The following is a 23,594-nucleotide window of genomic DNA, read 5'->3' as shown; positions in this document are numbered from 1 at the left end:
CAGACTTGAACATCATAAACCCTTCCCCCAGAAGACTCCCCGCGAGCCCGCAGCAGTGCTTACTTGGTGAAGTGCATCTCACAGACATTAAGATTCCATTCTGGCTCTCCAAGCTCTTCTCCTCCCCTGACAACCACCTTGTGCTTGTCAGGGTTGAATGAGAAGTGTCTGGAGAGGATGGCGTGGAAGTACACCGTGATGTCTTCACCAGGACTCAGCGCGCTAGAGTAAAGCCAAGAAGAGATGCCAGTTACCTCTCCATCGGTCCACCGCCAGCCTGCCTCACATGCCCGTGTGCACACACGCACGGGCCTTGTGTCCTGAACGTGCGTGCCTGCACATCTAGCCAGAGAGCCGCAGCGTCCACAAGTCAGACCTGTTGCCCGCAGCGCGGTCCCCTGCTCCCCTCTAAGGTGGAGGAGGAAGGGGGACGGAGGGCAATCCTCATCCAATCCCCAAAGGGCAGCGGAGGCAGGGGGCTGGCTGGGACCAGGGACGGGCAGCCTCTCTCCTGGGAGGCCGTGGGGCTCCGAGCCCAGAGAGTAAGAGATGGCACAGTTTACCCCAAGAGGGCGCGGGGTCAGGAGCCCTCCCCCTGCCTCCCGGCTGCCTCCCCTCTCCCCCAAAGCTAAACCAGCCTGCAGGGCCAACCTGAAGCAGCAGGCTGGCACGGCCGGGGCCCCGGGGCACCTGGTCTCCCCATTTCCTGGGCCAGGGGCCACGGCCTGCCTACCTGCCCCTCACTTCCTGGGCCCGGGCCTCCGTGCCCCTCTGCTCCTTCGCGTTCTTCACAGCCGAAGCGGAATTCTGGCTCTTCCCCTCTGCCGCCCTCAGGTCCTCCGGCTTGGCGGTCACCTGCCCGCCTGCATTCTCCCCGGCAGAGCCCATCTTGTCCTTGCTCTTGGCCTCCTGAAACAAGCCACGAAACCCGACGGTGAAGGCTTCCGCGCTCGGCCCCTGCAGTCACCGCCTCTCACGGAGGCTGGCGCCATCACACCCAGACCCCTGCTCCAGCCCCTCCATGCAGCCGCCCCGCCTCCCACTCGCTCCTGGGGGCACGGGCTTCCTCGCAGCCCCCTGAACAGGACAATCGCACTCGACCTCAGGGCCTTTGCACGTGCCAGCCCCCCGGCACACGTGACCCACTCCTTAGCCCTCCGGACCTCTGCCCAGCAGCACCTCCCGAGAGGCCTCCCCTGGCTACAGGAGGGGAAGTCCCCCCGTGAACCGCCCTCCCAGCCACTTCCCGTCACAGTTTCCCGTCTTCCTCCCCTCTAGCTCGTGAGCTCCACCAAGGCAGGGGCTGGGTCTTGCTCACGGCTGTGTCCCTAGCACTAAATCAATATGGACCACTTGAGCGGAAGAGGAGCGGTGCACGGGGGGGCGCGGCGGGGAGAGGGGCTTCCGGAAGCCTCCGCAGGCAGGAGTGAGCAGCATCACCTGGCAGGGTGGCCTGGGAGCAGGGACGCTGGCCGGCGACGCTTCCGTTTCCTGCGTCTTACTTTTAACCTCTTTCCCGGCCCCTTTGGAGGGGTCAGCTGGCTTGGCTGTAGCCTCGATGGCCTGCAAGAAAGAAACCAAAGGCAGCGAAGCATGAGAGTCGAGGGGACGAGAGAGAGCAAGGACACTGCGCCAGTGGCTTGGGGTCAGCACGCGCCTCACTGGGGCAGGGGGAGGCAGCCATCCCGGCAGGAGTGCGTCCCCTACCCCCATACTGCAGGGAGCAGGTCCGGGGGGCCAGCCTTCCCAGAGACCCAGGCGCCAAGCAGCCCCCGCCCCCGCTCAGCCCGACGCCACTCACCTCGGAGGCCCAGGCCCCTGCCTGCGGCCGGGCGGCCTGCGCGCCCCTCCTGGGCTCCGTGGGGTCCCCTTTCGACTCAGGCGGCGGGGGCGCCTGGCCAGCGTCCTTCCCCGGGGAGCCCCCGGAGGCCTCCTGATCCTCCCCTTCTGTGGAGGCGCCTCCTGGAGGCGGGGCCCGGGGTGCAGGGGTCTCTGCAGGCGCGCCCCCCGCAGCCTGGCTCCACGGAGGGCTGCCGCCAGCCTTGGGACCCGCAGGCCGTGGGGCCACCACGCCGCAGCTGCCGCCCTCCCGCGTTCTCGGGTCCTCGGAGTGGGGCCGGCCTTGCTCGTGCCCGGTTCCAGCCCCGCCGTGGCCGGGGCTCTCGGGAGGGGTCGCCCCGCCCTGCCACGCATGGCTCTCGCGCTGGGTGGACGTGGGGTTCGGAAGAGAGCTCAGGCTACCGGGCTCGGAGGGCGCGGGGGGCAAGGAACCCGGTTCTCTGGCTGCGGAGGATGCCTGATTCTTTTTACTCTTCTTCCTCTTCTTCTTGCTCTAAACAGAAAAAGAAACACCGGCTTTTCATCTTCGCCGCCCTGACTTCCAGCCGCCGCCCTCCTCCGCGTCCATCGCCAACTTCTCAAGCGCATCGGGCGGGGTCGGACCAAAGCCCCTCATTTAAACCTGCAATTTCTCTACCTTAGCAAGAATGGAATGAGAAGAAAACGGACGGGGGCGGTGGAGAGCTCACGTGCCTGTGGCCGAGCAGGGGCGCCCCGCACCGTGTCCTGCCGAAGGTTTATGAATGAACCTCCCTAAAAGAACCATTGTCAAACACCGGAAAGCACACACGAGAGTCCGTGTTTACACACATATACGACACGTATTACGTACAAAAATGCCAAAATAAGGAAAAAGATGAGAGACGCAAATGAACAGAAGTCTGCACCCTGGAGGATGAGCAGGCGAGACTTCCCGGCTTGGGGACTGGTAATGGGGCCTATTTAAAGCAGGGGGGCCAGGACCCCCCAAGAACGGCACAGGGGGCTCAAGGCCCCGCCGGGTTTGGGGAGACTGCTCTCGAGTGCGTTAGAGGTGCTGGTGGAGGCAGCCAGGCGGCCCACCCAGCCTGGGGCTAAGCCGTCCCGGAAGGAAAGGAAAAGAAAGCCTTGGAGGGTGTCTGCCGGGGGTGGGGGGTTGGAGAGGAAGGGGCAGGCGCGGGGGGAGCCCTTGTTCTGGTCAGCCCCTGGACTTTCACCCCGGAGTCTTAACTGAACTGCGAAGGCTAAGAAAGGCGCCTGAAGGCAGCAGGTGCTCGGGCCTCGACGGTCCCGTGAGCTCTGGGGAAAGACAGACTGCGTTCGGCAGGTGTGGCAGGGACCCCAGGTTCCGCCCTTCCAGCAAGCTGCTGGCGATGCCGATGCCCAATCCGGGCCACGGGCGATCGGTGTGGTTCTGCTGGAGGCCCCGTAGAACCATCCAGAAGCCTGAGCCCCAGGACGCTCATTAGCTGGTCTGGGGGTGTGGAGGGGGGTGGCCAGGGCACCGGCAGTTTCCATATGCTTTCTCGATGGCTCCAGTGGGCAGCGCGGCCCCCGTGGCCTCAGCCCCTGCAGGCCTCCCACACCCCCACCCAGGCGCCGTCGGTCGAGTCGTTCAGCCCAGGGCTGGTTTACCAAAAACCTGGTGGGAAGTGGATGTGGCTCAACTGATAGAGCATCTACCTACCATGTAGGAGGTCCAGGGTTCGAACCCGGCTCGTGTGGTGAGCTGGCCCACGTGCAGTGCCGCCGCATGCAAGGAGTGCTGTGCCACGCAGGGGTGGCCCCCCAGCCTAGGGGAACCCCACGTGCAAGGAGTGTGCCCCGTAAGGAGAGCCGCCCCATGCGAAAAAAGCGCAGCCCGCCCAGGAGTGGCGCCGCACACATGGAGAGCTGATGCAGCAAGATGACGCAACAAGAGAGAGACACACATTCCCTGTGCCACTGAGAATGCCAGCGACGAAGAAGACACAGCAAATGGACACAAGAAAGCGGACAATGGGGGGTGGGGGTAGAAATAAATAAAAATAAATCTTAAAAAAAAACAAACAAACCTGGTAACACGGCAGGCAGGCGTGGCCCCGAGCCCCAAGAAGCCACCATACAGATGTGAAAGCAGCCTGCTCCCAGCCACCGGGCCGGTAAGAGGGGACTTCCCAAAAGACGGGGGGGGGGGGGGGGGGCTGGGGGCGGCCGAAAGCGGCTCAAGACACCCGTAGCGTCCAGGGACTTCCCTGCACTCTGGGACTCAAACCAAAGTCCTCACCGAGGCCCAAAGGCCCCGGGGTCACCTGGCGCCTGCCTCGCTGCCTTGCCAGCCTCGTTCCCGCTGCCCGGCCCCGCACTCGCTCTACCTTCCTTCACAGCAGCTGCCGTCATCCTGCCCTAGGTGTGCCCTGGCTCAGTTTCCCCCCTGAAGGTAGGCCTCAGCCTTGCCTGTTCGCTGCTCTCCACGGTGCCGGGACAGAACCTGGCCCAGAGCAGGTGCCCAGGCGGCCTTGTTCTTGCAAAAGCCCCGGCCGGTGCCCACTGCGAGCTCTTGCTCCATCTCCGATGCACCAGGATGTCCCCCCCCCCCGGCAACCTGCCCCCACTGACTCCGCAGGGCCCCCGGCGTCACGTCCCCTGCCTCACGGGCAAAACCACAGCCTCTCCGGACTGCCTGGAGTTGCTCTTTGGTTACTTGTAAAGCTGAGCATTTTCCATGGGAACTGCCCAAGTATTTCTTCTTTCGTGAGCTTTTCGCCCTTTGCCCACTGTTCTATTAGACCGCTGGTCGTCATTTTTTTGTAAGAATTAATTACACAATAGTTACGTATTGCCATTCGTTGCAAATGTATCCCAGTGAGTCATTTGCTATTTGCTTTTCCACTTAATTGCTTAATGGTCTCCTTTGACTCAAGATTTCTAAATACACAGCCCAATTAGCACTAATGGTATTTTTTTTCAGCAAGGCTTAAGAATATTTATATGCTTTTATAAATGTTCACTGTTATTTTCTAGAACTTTTAGGGTGATGTTTTATATTAAGGTATTTAGTCAATCAGGTATTTATTTTAGCATCTAGCATGAGGTTTCTAAATCGTAAGCCGGCAGTGTGAACGCCCCTTCCTTAAGCCCTCGGCTCTCACCCGGATTTGGTGGGCTCCCTGGTGGTGCCCCAAAACTAAAGCCTTCACCCCACGCCTGTGTCTGGATGTCTGTCCTGCTCCCCTCTGCTGTCTCAGGGACCCCATGGGGATGTCACAGCTGCACCACGCACTCTGCCGTCACACCTCGCCTGCACTCTCCCTTCCTTCCGCGCTCTTTCCAGGTGTTCTCGCCAGGTGGGTTTTGCAATCTCTTTGTCCCCTTCCAAACAACAAGCAAATGAAACGAAACCTCCCCAGAGTGGTACCAGGTTTGTAGCGTAATCGGACAATTTAACGTCTAACTCTAGGAGAGCTGACACCTCCCTCCAATCTTCACTCTTCCTTTTTCCCTCGCGGGAAATCGTCTATTTCTCCACGCTCGGGCTGTCCCCCTGCAAATCCCCACCGTTTCCCTCTCACGGGTCGCGCCCGTCCCTCGTTTATTCTGCAGGTTGTTTTTTAGTATTTTTGCTGATGTCGAGAACCGGCTCCCCTCCCTGACGGTGGTTCCCTTCCAGGGACCCCCACCCCGTTGACCGCCTGGAAGGGAATCCAAAGCCAAGCCCACCCGGCTTGTCGGCCGCCGCCCGCGCACCCCGTTCCAGCCCGGCCGCGGCCGGCGCGCCACCTCGGCCGAATGATAAACGGCCATCTCCCCCAGGAAGGAAGTCCCACCCCGCCACCACCACCCCGGCACCCGCTGCTCTTCCTCCCGAGCCGCAGGGCTGCGGTCCCACGAGGCGGCCAGTGTCCTGACCTCAGTGAACCCTGGAACGCTCCACCCGGCAGGGAAGCGAAACCTCACCCGGCGGACACCAGAGAGCGACTGCAGCAGGGCTCCCCGCATGGCTCCCACGGGCCGCGGCGGGCTGGGGGTGGCACGGGGGGCCGCGGCCGGGCTGGGGGCACACGGGGGGGGCCGCGGCGGGCTGGGGGCGGCACGGGGGGCCGCGGCAGGCTGGGGGCGGCACAGGGGGTGGCGGCCGGGCTGGGGGCGCACGGGGGGGGGGGCCGCGGCGGGCTGGGGGCAGCACGGGGGGCCCGCGGCAGGCTGGGGGCGGCACGGGGGGCGGAGGCCGGGCGGGCTGGGGGCAGCACGGGGGGCGGCGGCCGGGCTGGGGGCGGCACAGGGGGTGGCAGCCGGGCTGGGGGCGGCACGGGGGGCCGCGGCGGGCTGGGGGCGGCACGGGGGGCGGCGGCCGGGCTGGGGGCGGCATGGGGGGCCGCGGCCGGGCTGGGGGCAGCACGGGGGGCGGAGGCCGGGCGGGCTGGGGGCGGCACGGGGGGCGGCGGCCGGGCTGGGGGGGGCGGCATGGGGGGCGGCGGCCAGGCTGGGGGCGGCACGGGGGGCCGCGGCCGGGCTGGGGGCGGCACGGGGGGCGGAGGCCGGGCGGGCTGGGGGCGGCACGGGGGGCGGCGGCCGGGCTGGGGGCGGCACGGGGGGCGGCGGCCGGGCTGGGGGCGGCACGGGGGGCGGAGGCCGGGCGGGCTGGGGGCAGCACGGGGGGCGGCGGCCCGGCTGGGGGCGGCACGGGGGGGCGGCGGCCGGGCTGGGGGCGGCATGGGGGGCGGAGGCCGGGTGGGCTGGGGGCGGCACGGGGGGCGGCGGCCGGGCTGGGGGGGGCGGCATGGGGGGCGGCAGCCGGGCTGGGGGGGCGGCACGGGGGGGTGGCGGCCGGGCTGGGGGCGGCACGGGGGGGCGGCGGCCGGGCTGGGGGCGGCACGGGGGGCGGAGGCCGGGCGGGCTGGGGGCGGCACGGGGGGCGGCGGCCGGGCTGGGGGCGGCACGGGGGGGCGGCGGCCGGGCTGGGGGCGGCATGGGGGGCGGCGGCCGGGCTGGGGGCGGCACGGGGAACGGCCGCAGGGGGGTGTCTTCAGGCCCCGGCCAGGGGCAGCCCGTCCTTGGCCCTCGTGGCCCCCGTCCCCGGACCCTGGTCCCCTCCTCTTCTACGTGAGAAGACCCTGGGGCTGCCCGTGGGGCTTCAGCCGGGGGGTTTCCCACACGTCGGGGGCGACAGGCTCGCAAGAAACTACAAGACTGACGGACGGGGGTGGTTAGGAGGCCACACACTGCTGCGGGTTAAGGCGCGCCAAAGCCCGAGTGTCGCCGGCCGCCGTCGCCACGCCTGCCGATGCCAGGCACACACCCCTTCCAGGGCGGGCGGCAGCCGCGGCGCGGGGGGCTGGACGCACACGCGGGCCTGCCGGGGGCCACTCCACGCGCCCTGTCCAGCTCCTCATGCAAACTACCTGCTCGGGGTCCTCCGGGCGTCTTTTGTCGGGCGGGTGACGAGCGTCCTCCCACTCGCCAGAGTCTACAGCGTCTACAAAAACCCTGGAAGCAACTCCCTGTAGAGACACGACTTCCTTCAGACAGGAGGGCCGCCCGGCACGGCTCTGGCTCGACCCCGGGGGCCCCGGCTGGGAGCCCCTCGGCTGAGTTCCGGGCGGGGCGACCCCCGGGGGGGCCGAGCCAGCTCTTCTGCGCCTTCTGGGGTGCCACGGGCCGAGAGGGGACCCAGGCGTGAGAAACCGAGGGAGCTCCCGTGGGCAGCACCGCGTATCGGTCCAGGGAAGAGCCACCCGCCGTCGGCGCCTGCCCCCCCGCGAAGGGCAGTGGCTGCTCTGGTCCCCTCCGGCCTCTTCCCAAGGCCCGGGGGACGGCTTCGACACGTGCGGCCAGCAGACACCGGGTAGGAGCAGGTTGGAGCGGGGCACCCAAGTCAGAGCCCCTCGGGCAGCCTGGGGACAGCGCAGGGCACGTCTGGCCTCCGAGCGTGGCACATCCTCGGCGGCACAGAGCCAGGGCTGGCCAGGGCACCTGTCTCCTCCCACCACCTCCTAGAGGAGGAACCTGAGGGCCAGAGTGGCTCACTAAGCTGCCCAAGACCCCCAGACAGGCCCGGACAGAGCAGGGTTGACGGTTTCCTGCACTCAGACGGCGGTGGGCAGGGGAGACCTGGGAGGCCACCGGGCCCCCTGAGGGCCTCAACCCCACCTGCGGAGCCCGGGCCGTCTCAGCCTTCTAGGGAGGGGGGCCACACCGTGGCTGCAGGGGAAGAGAAGGGAGAAGGGAAGTCCCCGAGAGCCTTGGGTGAGGCTGGAAGACCGACCCCCGCCCCCGACAGGGAAGGGGTGCTCTCCAAGGGGCACAGAACAGTCTCAGGAGCCAAGACCATCAGATACACCGGGTGGTCCCAGGGGGACGGAGGCGGAAGCGGAGGCAGGCAGTCTAGCCTGGCGGCGGGCTCGTGCACCAGCAGCCCCTGCCCCCACCCCGGGCGGCTCCGGGAAGGTGGGCAGGGGCGCGACCCACACCCCAGCGCCAGCAGGTGCCACGGCAGCGACCAGGGCCCCGCCCGCGCCCGCCCCTCGCCGCGGGAAGCCACGGCCGAGCGCACGCCACGCCGGCCTCTCAGAGCAGGCCGATTCCCTGGGCCCCCTCCACCAGGCTGCCGGGGCAAGCGGCCCCGCGCCAAGAGGCCCACGCCACCTTCCAGCGGGGGAGGATCACAGACGCTCCCGCCAGGCACCGGGGCAGGTACAAGAGCCCCCGGGGGCCCCTCGCCATGACATCGTCCGCTCTCTGCACCTCGTTCTGCGTTCTTTTCATTGTGCAGATGTGTGTTTGGGCTTTTAAAAAATCCCCTTTTGCAACAAAACCGTGTCTAGTTTTGTTCTTATTCAGCTGAAATACTAATTAATACCGTAAGGTCAGCATTTTTGAGGACTGAACCCAGGACCTTGTGTGTGGGAAGCAGGTGCTCAACCACGAGCCCCACCAGCCCTGCCAGCTCGTCTTGAAGCTAAAGAGCAGTCACAACGTGCCCTATCCAGCTCCCACGTATCTTCATCACCCCCAAAGGTGAGCATTAAACAGGCATCCTCTCCCCCAGGCTCAAGCCCCCGGCAGCCACGAACCTGCTCTCTGCCCTACGGATTTAACGTTATTCTGGATATTTCGAATAAATGGAACCATGCAATCTGTCCTCCTGTGCCTGGCTTATTTCACGCCGCCTCATGGTTCCACGGTCGTCCCTGCCGTGGACCGGATCAGAACTTGATGCCTCTTTATAGCAGAACACTATCCCAACGTATGACTAGACTGATAGACCCCGGGATTTTTTCCCCACCTTTTGGCTTTGCGATTAGTGCAGTGGACATGTGTGTGCATGGACTTGAGTCTCTATTTTCAATTCTTTTGGGTACATACCTAGGAATGGAATTGCTGGGTCACATGGTAATTCTATGTTTAACTTTCGGAGGAGCCACCACACTGTTCCACAGCGACTGCACTATTCCCACCCCACCTACAACGGGCGAGGGTTCCAGTTTCTCCACATCCTCGCCAACTCGCATTCCTTTTTTTTTTAAATTACAGCCATCTTAGCAGGGTGAGGAGGTATCTCCTTGTGGCTCTGATTTGCATTTTCTTATGAATAATGAAGTCAAGCATCATTTCATTGCTTATTTCATGTGCTGTAGCCGTTTGTAAATCTTTGGGAAACGTCTATGCAGGTCTTTGCCCATTTTTTAATGGGTTTGTCTTTTTTTTGTAAGAGCTCTTTATATACTCTGGATTCTAAACCCTTATCAAACATTGGATTTGTAAATATTTTCTCCCATTTTGCAGATTTTTTTTTCACTTTCTTTTGAGGTGCAGAAGTATAGATAGATGGATAGAAAGATATTTTTAAGAGGAGTTGTGGGTTTACAGAACAATATATATGGTACAGGATTCCAATATACCACCCTATTACCAACACCCTGCATTGGTGTAGTACATTTGTTACACGTGATGAAAGCACAATTTTATCAATGTACTATTAACTACACTCCATGGTTTAACTTAGGGTTCACTGTGTTGCACAGTTGCATGGATTTTTTTAAAAGTTTTATTCTAGTAACCTATTTCCCCTTTTAATCATATTGATATATACATAATTTAACAAATTACCTATTTTTTCTTTTGCTGCTTGTGCTTTGGGTGTCATATCTTTTGCCAAATCCAAGGTCTTGAAAATACATCCAAGTGTTTTCTTCTAAGTGTTCGAGCTGTATATTTAGGTCTCTGATACAGGTTGAGTTAATGTTTGTATATTGTGTGAGGAAGTTTTGCAGGTGAACATTCGGTTGTCTTAACATCAGTTGTTGAAAAGACCGTGACTTCCTCACTGAACGGTCTTAGCATCCTTGCTGAAAATCAACTGACCCTGGATGTGTGCGTGTTTCTTTTCTTTTTTTTAAGATTTATTTATTTATTTCTCTCTCCTCCCCCTCCCCCAATTGTCTGTTCTCTGTATCTATTTGCTGTGTCTTCCTCTCTGTCTGCTTCTGTTGTTGTCAGTGGCACAGGAATCTGTTTCTTTTTGTTGCGTCATCTTGTTGTGTCAGCTCTCCATGTGTGCAGCGCCATTCCTGGGCAGGCTGCACTTTCTTTCGCGCTGGGCGGCTCTCCTTACGGGGTGCACCCCTTGCGCATGGGGCTCCCCTACGCGGGGGACACCCCTGCGTGGCAGGGCACTCCTTGCCCACATCAGCACTGCGCATGGTCAGCTCCACACGGGTCAAGGAGGCCCGGGGTTTGAACTGTGGACCTCCCATGTGGTAGACGGACGCCCTAACTACCGGCCAAGTCCGCCGCCTGTGTGCTTGTCTCTGAACTCTCAATTCTATTCCAGTGTTTCTACCTCACTAAAGTGAGTAACAGATGTTTTGGTTACTGTAGCTTTGTAGTAAGTTCTGAAATAGAGATGCATGACTCCTCTACCTTTGGTCCTTTAAAGATTGTTTTGGCTATTCAGGCTCCTTGCAATCCCACATGAATTTTAGGTTATGCGTTTCCATTTCTGCAAAAAAGACCGTTGGATTTTTGAAAGGGATTTCATTGAATTGTTTTGGGTAGTACTGTCCTCATGAAATCTTTCAAGCCATGAACACATGAAGTTTTGCATTTATTTAGGTCTTAATTTCTTTCAGCAATGTTTTGTAGTTTTCAACACACTTTACACCTCCTTGGTTAAATTTATCCCTATTTTTTAATATTACTATAAATGGAATTGTTTTCTTAATTTCCTTTTGGGATTGTTCATTCCTAGAATATAGAAATACAATGGATTTTTGAGTGTTGATTTTATACTCTGCAATGTTACTAAATTTGTTGATTAGTTCTAATTTTTTAATTTATGCAATGTGGATGCCTTAGGATCTTTTATCAGTAATATTATGTCATGTGTGAATAGAGGTAGTTTTATTTCTTCCTTGGCAATCTGCAATGGCGTATTTTTCCTGCCTCAGGCATCCTTGTCTTGTTCTTGAGCTTAGGGGGGAGCTTTCAGTCTTTACGAACGTTGACTATGGTGCTACCTGTGGGTTCCTCACAGGTTAAGGAAGTACTTTTGTTCTTTTCTAGTCCTAGTTTACTGAGATTTTTGTTGTTCTTTTTTTTTATCTTTTCCTAGTTTTCTGTTGTTGTTGTTGTTGTTTTGTGTTGGATTTTTTCAATTTTTTTCTGCATCAATTGAGATGGTCACACAGCTTTTCCCCTCTCATTTTCTTAATGTGGTATATTGCTTTGATTGAGTTTCATGTGTTGAACCACACTTGCATTCCTAGGATAAATCCCACTTGATCATGGTGTATAATCCTTTTAATATGGTGTTGGATTCCATTTGAGGACTTCTGCATTCATATTCAAAAGAGGTATCTGTCTGTAGTTTTCTCTTTTTTAATGTCTTTGTCCGGCTTCAGTGACAGGGTAATGCTGCCCTCACAGAATGAGTTAGGTTGTGTTCCCTTCACTTCTATTATTTTTGAAGAGTTTTATAAGGCTTGATGTTAATTTTTCTGAACATATTTAGTAGACTACACCAGTGAAGCCATCTAGTCCTGGGATTTACTTTGTTGGGAGCTTTCATAACTGACTCAACCTCTCTCTTTGTTAGTGGTCTATTTAAATTTTCTATTTCTTTTTGAGTTAGTTTTGGTAGGGTAGTTGGTGTGTTCCTAGGAATTTGTCCATTTCACCTAGGTTATCTAATATGTTGATTACAGTTTTCATAGTGTTCTGCTGTAATCCTTTTTTTTTTTTAGAAGGTACTAGGGATTGAACCTGGGACCTAGTACATGTGAAATAGGTGCTCAACCACTGACCTGCACTCGCTCCTGTAATCCTTTTTATTTTTGTAAGGTCAGTATTAATACAGCAATTTGAGTCTTCTCTCTTTTTAATTTAGTTATTTTCTAAGTGGTTACCCTGGGAATCACAACTGACATTTAAATTTATGGCCAACTTGTTTGAAATAATAACCACTTAGTTTCAATAATATATAAAACTCTAGTGCCATACAGTTCCACTCCTCCTTCATATCGTTATCATCACAAATCACATATTTACACATTGTGTGCCCATTAACACAGATGTATATTGTTATTTTATGCAATTTGTCCTTCAAATCATAAAGACAAATTAAAGAGGAGTTACAAACCAAAACTGCAGAAATACTGGCATTTATGTTTACTTATGTAGTTGCCTCTACCGTGTTCTTTATTTCTTTGTACAGCTTCAAGTTACTGTCTAGTGTACTTTCATTTAATCCTCAGAAGGAAAAAAAAAATCCTCAGAAGGACTCCCTAGTAAGGCAGGGCTACTAGCAACAAACTCTCTAAGCTTTCATTTATCTGGGAATGCCTTAATTTCTCCTTCATTTTTTTTTAAAGATTTATTTTATTTATTTACTTCTCCCCACCCCCTTGTTCTTTTTCACTTGCTGTGTCTGTTCATTTTCCTGGTTTCTTTAGGAGGCACCAGCGACTGAACCTGGGACCTCTGATGTGGGAGGGAGGTGCCTAATCACTTGAGCCACCCCAGCTCCTTGCTTTCTTGTGTCTCTCATTCTGTTTTTCCTCCCAACATCTCTTGTTGCATCAGCTCATCATGCCTGCCCATCATGCGAGCTTGCTGCCTACTTTAGAAGGCACCGGGATCTAAACCAGTGACCTCCCACATGGTAAGCGGGAGCCCAGTTGCCTGAGCCACATCCACTTCCCTCTCCTTCATTTTTGAAGGGGTTTTGTTTGGTATGGAACTCTTGGTTGGCAGGTTTTCCCCCCCCCTCTCCTCTCTCTCATTCCTTTAAATAGGTCATCCAACAGCTTACTGGCCTCCAGTTTCTGATGAGAATTCAGCTACTGATCATATTGAGAATCGTTTGTATGTGATAAGTCACTTCTTTCTTGCTGTTTTCAAGGTTCTCTGGCTTTAGCTCTTGATGGTTTGACTATAATGTGTCTAGCTGGACCTCTGAGTTTATCCTACTTGGAGTCTGTTGAGCATCTTGGTGGAGTATATTAATGATATTCATGAAACTTAGGGAGTTTCTTAGGCTCTGTTCATTTTTTTTCAATCTGTTTCTTTCAGCTCCTCAGACTAGATAATTTCAATTGATCTATCTTCAATTTCATTGATTTTTTTCTTCTGCTTGTTCAAATCTATTGTCCAACTTCTCTAGTGAATTTATCATTTCAGCTATTGTACTTTTCAGCTCCAGAAGGTCCACTTGTTTCTTTTTAATAATTTCTATATTTGTATGGATATTCTCTATTTCTGAGACATCATTCTCCAGGTTTCCTTTAGTTCTTTGTCCATTGTTTGTTTTAGCTCTTTTTCAGTTTCCTGGACTGCTTAAAGTAAGTACCATAAAATGATCTGACTTAAACAATGGCAATTTATTCATTCTTGGTTAGAGTCCAGGAAAATGTCCACATTAAGGCATCATCAAGGCAAAGATTTTTTCCCAACTAACAGCTGCTGGCGATCCTGGACTCCTGTCACATGGCAGCATCTGCCGTTCTCTCCCTTCTGTTCCAGGTCTCAGTGGTTTCAGTTCTTGCTTCCACGACTTTCTCTCTCCTGTCTCAACTCATTTTGCTGAAAAGGGCTCCAAGAATAGGATCAAGACCCATCCTGACTGAAGTGGGCCACACCTTAACGGAAGGAGCCTCATCAAACAGTCCTACGTACAATACGTTAATGCCCATGGGAATGCACGAGATTTTGTTTCTCTGAGGTACATACAGCTTCAAACCACTGCATGATCTTTAAGCACATTTAAGACAGTTTAAGTCTTTATCTAGTAAGTCCAAAGTTTTCACTTCCTCAGGGGCAATTTCTGTTAGTTTTTCCCCCCGTGAATGGGCCGTATTTTCTTGTTTCTTTGCATGCCTTGTTATTCTTTTGTTAAAAATTGGAAATTTTTAATATTATAGAGTGGCTGCAATGGAAATCGGATTCTTCCTCCTCCTCAGGGTTTGTTCTTATGCCTGCTGTGGGCTGCAGTTGTTTGTTTTTTTTAGTGACTTTCCTAAACTATTTTTTAAAGACTGTATTCTTTGTTGTGAGTGCTCCATGAGGTCTCAGCTCCTTTACCCTGTGGTTAGCTAGTGGTTTGACAGTGACTTCCTTAAATGCCTGCAGTCAAAAACAGCGAGTAAAGAGAGAAAGAGAGAAAAGAGAGGGGGAGAGAAAAATACCCTCCCATTCTTTGCAGATTGACTAAGTGTTCGGGCACGCCAACGCTTAACCAGGCTATTTACGCCTCTGCCTTAGCCTTCATTTCTTGCTTGCACTGAGCCAAAAGACCAGCCAGAAGTGAAAGCTTAGTCTTCCAAGGTCCCTTCTGAACGTGCGTTTTGCCCTGGGCCTGCACGCTCTCCCATCTGTTCTCCCAGGCTTTCAGCATGTCTGTTGCTTGCCCCAACTGTAATGTTTTACTGCATGTGACGGTGGTCTGTTCATTGGTCTTTCAGTGTTTTCAAAAAAATATCCTCCAAACAGCAACTTTTCTGCCTTGAGAGCAAAACAAAGGCAAGGGTCTTACGTCTTCCTTCAGAGAACTTCCAGACAGGTCAAAGCAGACAAACACAATTCCTGGGGAACACAGTCTGCTCTGCTTCCTCCCGAACGCACTGAAAACTGAAACATGAAACTGAGACTGAAAACTGGGCACCTATCTTCAAGATTGCCACCGGACTGGGAGGGAGCGCAGTAAGGCTAAGTTAAAATGGCACAAAGCTCTCCTGCTCTGGTTATGCTGCCTTTTTCATGACTGTGTTTGCTTGCTTTGACTATATTCCAGTGTTCCAACAAAGTTGATTCTGACAGTCTTTATTCACCTTTTCTTTGTCTCTGTGGAGGGATGAGCCCTCGGAGCTCCCTTCCCTGAGATTTCACTGACGTCACTCAACTGTACGTGGTTTCCCTTATTATTTTCTAAACCCTAATTTCACTGAAAGAATGACATCATACCATTAATCTTTGGAAAAAATAACATTTGGAAGACACAGTGTACACTATCATAAAAATGATTCAAGTGGCACTCCCCATGGTGGAATTTCCAGGTAGAATCCAATATTTGGCCATAATAAGTGTTTTATTACGAGTGATAAAACCTTGGACTAGACCTTCAGATGCCTCTCTGAGGTTATTTCCTCATAGTGAAATCAGAGAAGCAGAATAGGTCACAGGGTGCCCGCTTTGCTGTTTTTTGGACAGAAGCCCGCCGGGCCTGGCTGGTTGTAATAAATCTTCCTTCTCAGAGAGGGAAAAAAAAAGGCGCCCGCGTTGCCAGGTGCTCCCACCGCTTGGCCTCATGGGAAACGCTGCTCCATCCCTGCATATGTCAAGTTTAGAACAATTCTTTAATTTTATAGGTTTATATCTTGTGGTTCTTTTCATTTTTAGTGTTTGCTTTTGGAGGTGGACCATTATATATTGATTGGCCATTTATATCTTCTCCATTGGGAACTATATTCGGCTCACTTTTCTGTTGGGTTGGTTACTGTTTTCTACTTGACTTTCAAAAGCTTTTGATATATTGAGGCTACTAACTCTGTTAAAAATATCTGTATATGCAAATACGCTATACATATTCTTACTAGATTGTTTACCTTTCATTTATGCCTATCATATTCTATGACTTTTTTAGCTCTTCTGGTGTTTTTTTCTGGAGTCAAACACACCAATCTTTTGTTTGGACCTTTTTTGGGTTTTAATTACTAGAAAATCTTTCCCCACCCAGAGGTGAGATATCCATGCACATCCTCTCCTACAGCCTGTGTGCGCACTAGGGCGTATTCCACGGTCGCCTGGTCTGATCCACCCATCACCCAAGATTCCACTGCTTAACCACGGATGCTCGGCAGCACGGCTTTGTTTAATCTGGTACACCAAGTCCCACAGCCACTTATTTTTTCTTCCATAAGAGTCTTAACCTTGCTCTGTCAAGGCTAAAAGAGCCCACTCCTATCGGGCCCAAAAGGGCTTTAATCACAATGTCACACACGTGCCTTAACGGCACGTCCCTTATTTCAAGGGTTTATCCAAACCCTCAGGGTCCCACGTAGCTTGGCCGTCCCTGTGGGATGGGATCACCCTCCCAGGGGAAGGGCACACACACCAACGGGCCGCCGTGAGACCGGCCGCACCACTTCCCGCCCCAGCCAGCCACCGAGCACCCGCCACCAAGAACGGCTGTGGAAGAGAACGCAACACCAGCCCAGCAGACCCGGAGCAGCCACGCCCCCTCCTCAGCGTCCAGCAAGAAGCCTGGGAGCGCGAAACCACCGGCTGGGTGCCAGCGGGGCTGCACTCCGCTCGTCCTCCCCTGAGCGCGTCCAGAAAACGCCCCTGGCAACCTCACCCGGGGCTCCCATTCGCTCACCTGCAGGGAACATTCTGTTGGAGCCCCGCGTGTCTAAGGGCCGAATGAGGGTGCAGGGACATAGAAGATGGCTCGGCCTCGCCTCTGCAGAGGGGCTGGCCGGCCGGCGGGATTTCCCGAGCACCCACCCTGCGAGGCACCTCAGGGGCTGCACCGCCAGACAGAGACACGGAGAAGAAGTGGACACGCAGCGGCAGAAGCGGGCGCCCACACGCGCCCAGCCGGGGCTCTTCGAGGCGCGCGGCCCATCGGGTCAGGTAGGCGCTTGGAAGGAAAAGGAAGGCAGCACCCCAGAGAGGCATGTGGGGGGCCAGCAGAGCCTGGGGGGGAAGCTGTGAGGACACGGGGAGGGAGGGGGCCCCAGAGCAGGGGGACTGGCTCGTCTGCGTTCAGCTGCAGATGAAACCACATCAGGAAACGAGCAGCTGGCCGAGCGCGGGCACACACGCCAGTGGACGGAGCCCCTCCCTGCGCACCCGTGTCCCCCAGGGGCCGGCCGCACTCACCATCTGGACGGTCCAGGAACTGTCGGACCCGGGCTCGTCCGGGTTTTCTTGCACATCGCTGGACCCCTGGGACAAGAGAGAGCTGCCCTCCAGCTTCAGCTCTTCCCCACACTCCATTTCCTCCTCTGGGGCCGACGCCACCTTGGAGTCGCCATCCTTGGACCCTACAAAGACAGGTGCACGAGGGTGGGCTCTCAGGGAGAGGCAAGTGCGTGCCACAAGGGGAAACGGCGTGCGCCAGCGAGTGGCGGGCGGTGGGTGGCCGGCGAGCACGGCGCTCTGTCCGGTGCGGTCAGCAGGGGTGGCTCGGTGTCCCCTGTTGGGTGCCACCTCCGTTCTGCTGGGCGCTCGGTGGGGTGAGTGGGCACAGCCCCCCGGTGCGGACGTCCAGCCAACCCCCCATCTCTAGCTCAGCATACCGCCCAGGGGCTGCACTCAGATGTCTCAGAGGAAGCTCAAACTCCACAGCTGCAAACCAGAACCTTCCTGCCGAAACAGCTACCCCGTCTGCTCACTGGTGGGCACCCCATTCTCAGCAGCTCCCCAGTGCCAGCTCAGGGGTCTCACCACACCTCTGCTACCCCCAGGTGGCTCTGCCCCAGAATCACAGCCGAGGCCCAGGGGGCTTCTCCACAGCCCCCTCTCTCCTGTCCCAGCAGTGCGGTCTCATCAGTGCCCTTCTCTACCTCTGAAAGTTCTAGAAGGCAGGGTTTAAGCCAACCTTGTTCCCCTTAGAATCGCCAAAACCTCGAACATGGAAGGTGCTCAGGTAACATATCCTGAATGAATTTAATTAACAAGATTCGGAATTAATAATAAATATTTTAAACTACACACTACACACAATCAAACAGCCAAAAGCCATAATGACAAAAGCTGGAAAAAAATTGGTAGCACACAACACCCCAGGGCCGGTTCTACTTGTACAGCTGACATTTTATAAACTGTAGGTTTCTGAAAGAAACCAGACACAAAAGGACAAAAGCTGTTATGACTCCGCTTCAATGAACCACCTAGAACACACAGCTTCGTAGACAGGAAGTAGATTGCCAGTTATCGGGGGAGGGGAAGTCAGTGTTTAATGGGTGCAGTTTGCTTGGGGTGCTGAGGGACGGCGGTGAGGGAGCACGATACGGCGAATGTCATCAATATCTACGAGTTGAACACATGAAAGCAGTTACAACGGGACATTTTGCTTCTTTTGTTATGCTGTAACAATTTTTAAGGACTAAATTTAAAAAATAAAAAAATAACTGTAGATTCTGAACTTCCACCAGGGCTCCAGCTGGAGGGGTGGGCCCTGATGAGCCTAATCCAATCAGATTTTGGGACTGCCCTCGGTGACTGCCTCGGGGACAGTCCAATCAGGACCCAGAAGGGCGGGGTTTCTGGCACAGCCCTTCTCCTGGGATGCCAGGAAAGGGCTGTACCATTCGCCTCCCTGAGGGGAGCCGCCAGGTCGTAGCTGGCAGATGGGGAAGGTGATGTGCAGGATCCGAGCCTCCAGGCCACCTGGGTTTGGACCTGCCTTGGAGGGGCCTGGCACGTGCCCCACGGGGGAAGCCCGAAGGAAGGTGGAAAAGTTTTGGTGATGAGAGCACCACGCTGTGAATGTAATTCACACCCAGAACTGTGCACTCGAAAGGGGTCAAAATGGGAGAAATTACTGTGTATATGTCACCACAATAAGAACTTTAAAAAAGAACTGTGGGGAAACGGACTTGGCCCAGTGGTTAGGGCGTCCATCTACCACATGGGAGGTCCACGGGGCCTCCTTGACCCGTGTGGAGCTGGCCCATGTGCAGTGCTGATGCGCGCAAGGAGTGCCCTGCCACACAGGGGTGTCCCCGCATAGGGGAGCCCCATGCGCAAGGAGTGCACCCTACAAGGAGAGCCACCCAGCACGAAAGAAAGTGCAGCCTGCCAGGAATGGCGCCGCCCACACTTCCCGTGCGGCTGACGACAACAGAAGCCGACAAAGAAACAAGACGCAGCAAACAGACACCGAGAACAGACAACGGGGGAGGGGGGGAATTAAATAAATAAGTAAATCTTAAAAAAAAAAAAAAAGAACTGTGCAACACAGACAGAACCTAATGCAGACTACGGTCTTCAGTTATTTATACAGTATTGGCTCATCAATGTAGCAAATGACCGCACTATTGCAAAATGTTAATAATATGGAAAACTGGGGGGGAGGGGTGTCTATGGGAACTCTGTAATTTTTACATGATTTTTTAGTGAATCTACAACTACTCTAAAAAAACCTTTGGAGACAGAGATGGAGACGAGGAGGGATGGATGAAGAGAGCGAGGAAGAGAAAAAGGGAAGAAGGAAAGAAGGGAGGGAGGTGAGAAGGAGGGAGGGAGGAGGGGAGAAGAAAGAGAAAAAAGAGGGGGAGGGAGGGAGGAAGAAAGAGAGAAAAAAAGAAAGAGAAAGAGAAAAGCAAGAAAGAAAAGAGAGGAAAGAGAAGGGGGAGGGCGGAGGGGAGAAGGCCTCTGGCCTCGGCCTCTGAAACGCGCCTCCCTGCCCACGAGGAATCCAGCCAGATGCCCTTTCCCCTCCCCGCTAGGCACTGACTATCCAGATCGATGACGCCCCGTGCTGGAGGGGCAGAGGGAAGCCCCCCACTTGCGGGCTAGAGCGGAGGGGAGAGCCTCGGGGGCGTCAGGAGCGGTTTCCTTGGGAAGGCAGGGGCTCAACGCCCGTGTTGAAGAGTCAGCCCGGCCCAAGAAGCAGAGGTGGGTCCCTCACCCCGAGGCCTCGGAGGTGCTGGGGGGGGACTAGCGGGGGGCGGGGGCTGATACCCCTTGTTCTGGGGAGTGCCCTGCGGGGGCCCCAGCACCCCAGGGGCTATGGGAGCCCCAGGAGGAAAAGGAAGTGGCTGGGTTCAGAAGCGAGGAGGACGAGCAGACGAGCAGGCACTGAGGGCGCTCAGAGCGAGCGCTTCCCATGGGTTAACCTATTAAATGCTCACGGCCCCCTTGATGGCTGCAAAACCGGGGGGCGGGGAGGGGGGCCAGGGAGGCTGGTCGCAGCCGGGGGGCCCCAGGTGTGAAGCCTACAGTGCCCCCCTCTAGCTTCCCATGTGGCCGGGCGGTCACGCTGGAGAACTCCCCCCCAGGGGGCACGGGGCAGGCCCCTCTGGTCTGCGCCCCACGCACCCCCGGGCCGCCAGCACCCGGAGCAGCCTGGGGTGCCCTCGCCCGCCCGCTGCCTCGGCTGGAAAAGGCACGGCAGCTTCCTCACAGCAGGATGGGGGAGACAGCGCGGGGCCAGCCCCTGGCAGTGAACGCGAGCCCCCGGGGTGCAGGAGAGGACGGAAATCACACAACCCCGAAAACCCGGTCTGGTGACCACTCCCACTGCCCCAGGTGGGGGGCCCTTTCTCCCTGAACCCCTCCATCAGCCTGCCTTCCCCTGCTTCTTTGTCATTACTGGGGCGCCTTCCCTGCCACGGGCAGGGCTGAACCCCAGACCTTGCCCTGTTCCCCCGAGGGGGAACCTGTCCTCACCTGGCTGCTCACAGCCGGGAAGCTCCAAGCCCCACACTGCGCCCTCCCCCAGGGCACCCCACCCTGGCCCTCCAGAGCCACCCGGGGAAGCCCCCAGCTCCGCCCCCCACTCCCACCGGAGCCTCAGGCTTTTCCTAATACTTTTTCCATTATAAAAACCCTCCTTCAGAGAGTGGCCTATTCAACAAATGGTGTCTGGAGAACTGGATAGCCATATGTAGAAGAATGAAAGAGGATTACCATCTCACACCTTATACAAAGATCAACTCAAGATGGATCAAAGACCTAAATATAAGAGCCAAGACCATAAAAACCTTAGAAAGCAGTGTAGGGAAACATCTACAGGACCTTGTAATAGGTAATGGATTTATGAATATCTCACCAAAAGCACGAGCAGCAAAAGAACTAATAGATAAATGGGACTTCCTCAAAATTAAAGCCTTCTGCACCTCAAAGGAGTTTGTCAAGAAAGTAAAAAGGGAGCCCACACAGTGGGAGAAAATATTTGGCAATCATATATCTGATAAGAAACTTATAACTTGCATATATAAAGAACTCCTACATCTTGAAAATAAAAAGATAAACAATCCATTTAAAAAATGGGAAAAAGACTTAAACAGACACTTCTCCGAAGAAGAAATACAAATGGCAAGAAAGCACATGAAAAAATGCTCCAAATCTCTAGCTATCAGGGAAATGCAAATCAAAACCACAATGAGATACCATCTTACACCCATAAGATTGGCAGCTATGAAAAAAACAGAAGAATACAAGTGCTGGAGAGGATGTGAAGGAAGGGGAACACTCATCCACTGCTGGTGGGAATGCAGAAGGATCCAACCATTCTGGAGAACAGTATGGCGGTTTCTCAAACAACTAGCCATAGATTTGCCATATGACCCAGCAATACCACTGCTGGGAATATACCCAGCAGAACTGAAAACAAGAACACAAACCAATATATGTACACCAATGTTCATAGCAGCATTGTTCACTATTGCCAAAAGTTGGAATCAACCCAAATGCCCATCAACAGACGAGTGGATCAATAAAATGTGGTATATACACACAATGGAATACTACTCGGCTGTAAGAACAAACACACTACAAACACATGTGATAACATGGATGAATCTTGAGAACCTTATGTTGAGTGAAGCAACCCAGACATTGAAGGACAAATACTACATGACCTCAATGATATGAAATAAACAAGCTGCCCTAGATAGCAAGAGACTGAACGATAGGCTTGCAGGAAATCGGAGGGTGGAGGAAGGATAGGAGCCGATGTCTGCAGGGGTGGAATTTAAGACGAGATGGTGGTAAGTATGAACACAAAGAAGAGATAAAAGGGGGGCAAGGGGTTGCCTTTGCTTGGGGCTTTGCGGGTTTGAGGGTGGCTGGGGAGGGACGGGTGGGTAACGTTGCCCAAAAGTGGGGGGAGGGAGGGGTAGCATACGAACCAGGAGAGGGTCAGGTGTTGGTGGAGAGTAAAATGCCGAGAAAATCATATCAAAATATAATAAAGAGGGTTACCTGTTTAGAATGCTCGGAGGGGAGGGTCTGATGCAGGACGGGCTCCTGGGGAATGTCTAAATGCTCATTCTGCCAGAGTGGGTGACACCATGGGGTAGAAACCCAAGTAGTGAGAGTGGGGGTGGACCCACATCCTGGGGAGGACTAATGCCATCCAATAGAGGGAACTGTATCCCTCGAGAGAAAGGGTGGATCCCAGGGCATTGGGGCAGTTGAGCAAGTTAGGCCCTGAACACTATTCCATCTATCTCTGGAAGTGGCTCCTCAGGAAACGGAGGTTGGCTATCACTGAGGGCACTAAGGTGGAAGGGAAAATGGACGTTAAATGTGTGGAACCAAAGTAAATGGGGGGTAAGAGAGGAGTTTCTTGAGAGTACACAAGGATGGATATAAAACATGTAATATTACACCATAACATATAGGAGATGACAGACTGATAATGTAAACCATAATGTAAAACATAGGATAACTAAAAATGTAAAGAACTGTGTATCCTAAAGTATGCACCATAATGTAAATACAGATGTCACCTTGTTAGAAAGCTAATGTCTCAGACTCTGTACATCACTTTAAGTAAATATGATATGAATAGGGCGTAAGAGTATCACTGTGGAAGGGAAAAGGTTTTCTGGTGGATGTGTGGGAGTGCTGTATATTATATATATACATTGCTGTGGTCTAGGACTCCTGTGAAGAAAAGCTGAATAATTAGGGGGGGGGGGGGAAATAGGATGTGGAATTTTTTCAAGTCAACATTCTTTATCTAAGTTCTTTATCTAACTTTATCCAAGTTCTTTATCTATCCTTTAAACTCATCGCTATATGCCATTCCCTAGTAAGGGACCATGACATTATATTGGGCTTCAAATTTCGGGGAGTTCTGGATCACAGAGTGTTTCAACAATGGCAATGGAGGGATACTGGTATGGGATACCAATGACAGATGATATATGACTGACAGGGAGCTGTACAGAACATATGTCCAGGGTGCATGGTAATGTTTGGATATACTCATAGTGGCAACAATTAAAAACCACAGTAGGGGGGGTACTGGGTTCCCGGCCAGTGGTGCTCTGTCGTGGTCCCTAGGGGAGCAGCGACAGTCTCCCAGGTACAGTGGTGGGGACCGGGAGGGAGTGAGGGTTCAACAGTGAGCCCCTGATACTAATGACTATGCTTGTGAGCTGATAAACCCAAAATAATAACAAGGCCTAGAGCAACTTTGTGCCTGGGAATTCCCTTCTGTCAGCCTTCATGTTACTCAAATGTGGCCAGTCTCGAAGCCAAACTCAGCATGTAAATGCAATGCCTTCCCCCCAGCGTGGGACATGACACCCGGGGATGAGCCTCCCTGGCAACGAGGGACC

At 54.5% G+C, this 23,594-nt stretch overlaps 1 protein-coding gene across 3 annotated transcripts in view; it reads right to left on the bottom strand.

Moving 5' to 3' along the window:
- Nucleotides 1–23,594, bottom strand: part of RNF213 (ring finger protein 213) — a 130,144-nt gene that overhangs the window by 101,411 nt on the left and 5,139 nt on the right. For all 3 annotated transcript variants that reach the window (XM_058284850.1, XM_071210838.1, XM_058284849.2), the window contains exons 3-7: nucleotides 17,176–17,339; nucleotides 1,802–2,332; nucleotides 1,441–1,563; nucleotides 734–909; nucleotides 64–222 (exon numbers count right to left, since the gene is read on the bottom strand). In XM_058284850.1, coding sequence (XP_058140833.1) covers nucleotides 64–222; nucleotides 734–909; nucleotides 1,441–1,563; nucleotides 1,802–2,332; nucleotides 17,176–17,339 — 1,153 coding nt within the window. The remainder of the gene's footprint in view (nucleotides 1–63; nucleotides 223–733; nucleotides 910–1,440; nucleotides 1,564–1,801; nucleotides 2,333–17,175; nucleotides 17,340–23,594) is intronic.

This window comes from Dasypus novemcinctus, chromosome 21, assembly GCF_030445035.2.
Source record: "Dasypus novemcinctus isolate mDasNov1 chromosome 21, mDasNov1.1.hap2, whole genome shotgun sequence".
In the NCBI taxonomy this organism is placed as follows: Eukaryota; Metazoa; Chordata; class Mammalia; order Cingulata; family Dasypodidae; genus Dasypus; species Dasypus novemcinctus.
The sequence above is the reverse complement of the archived record's forward strand: the minus strand, read 5'-3'. Positions and strand labels throughout refer to the sequence as shown.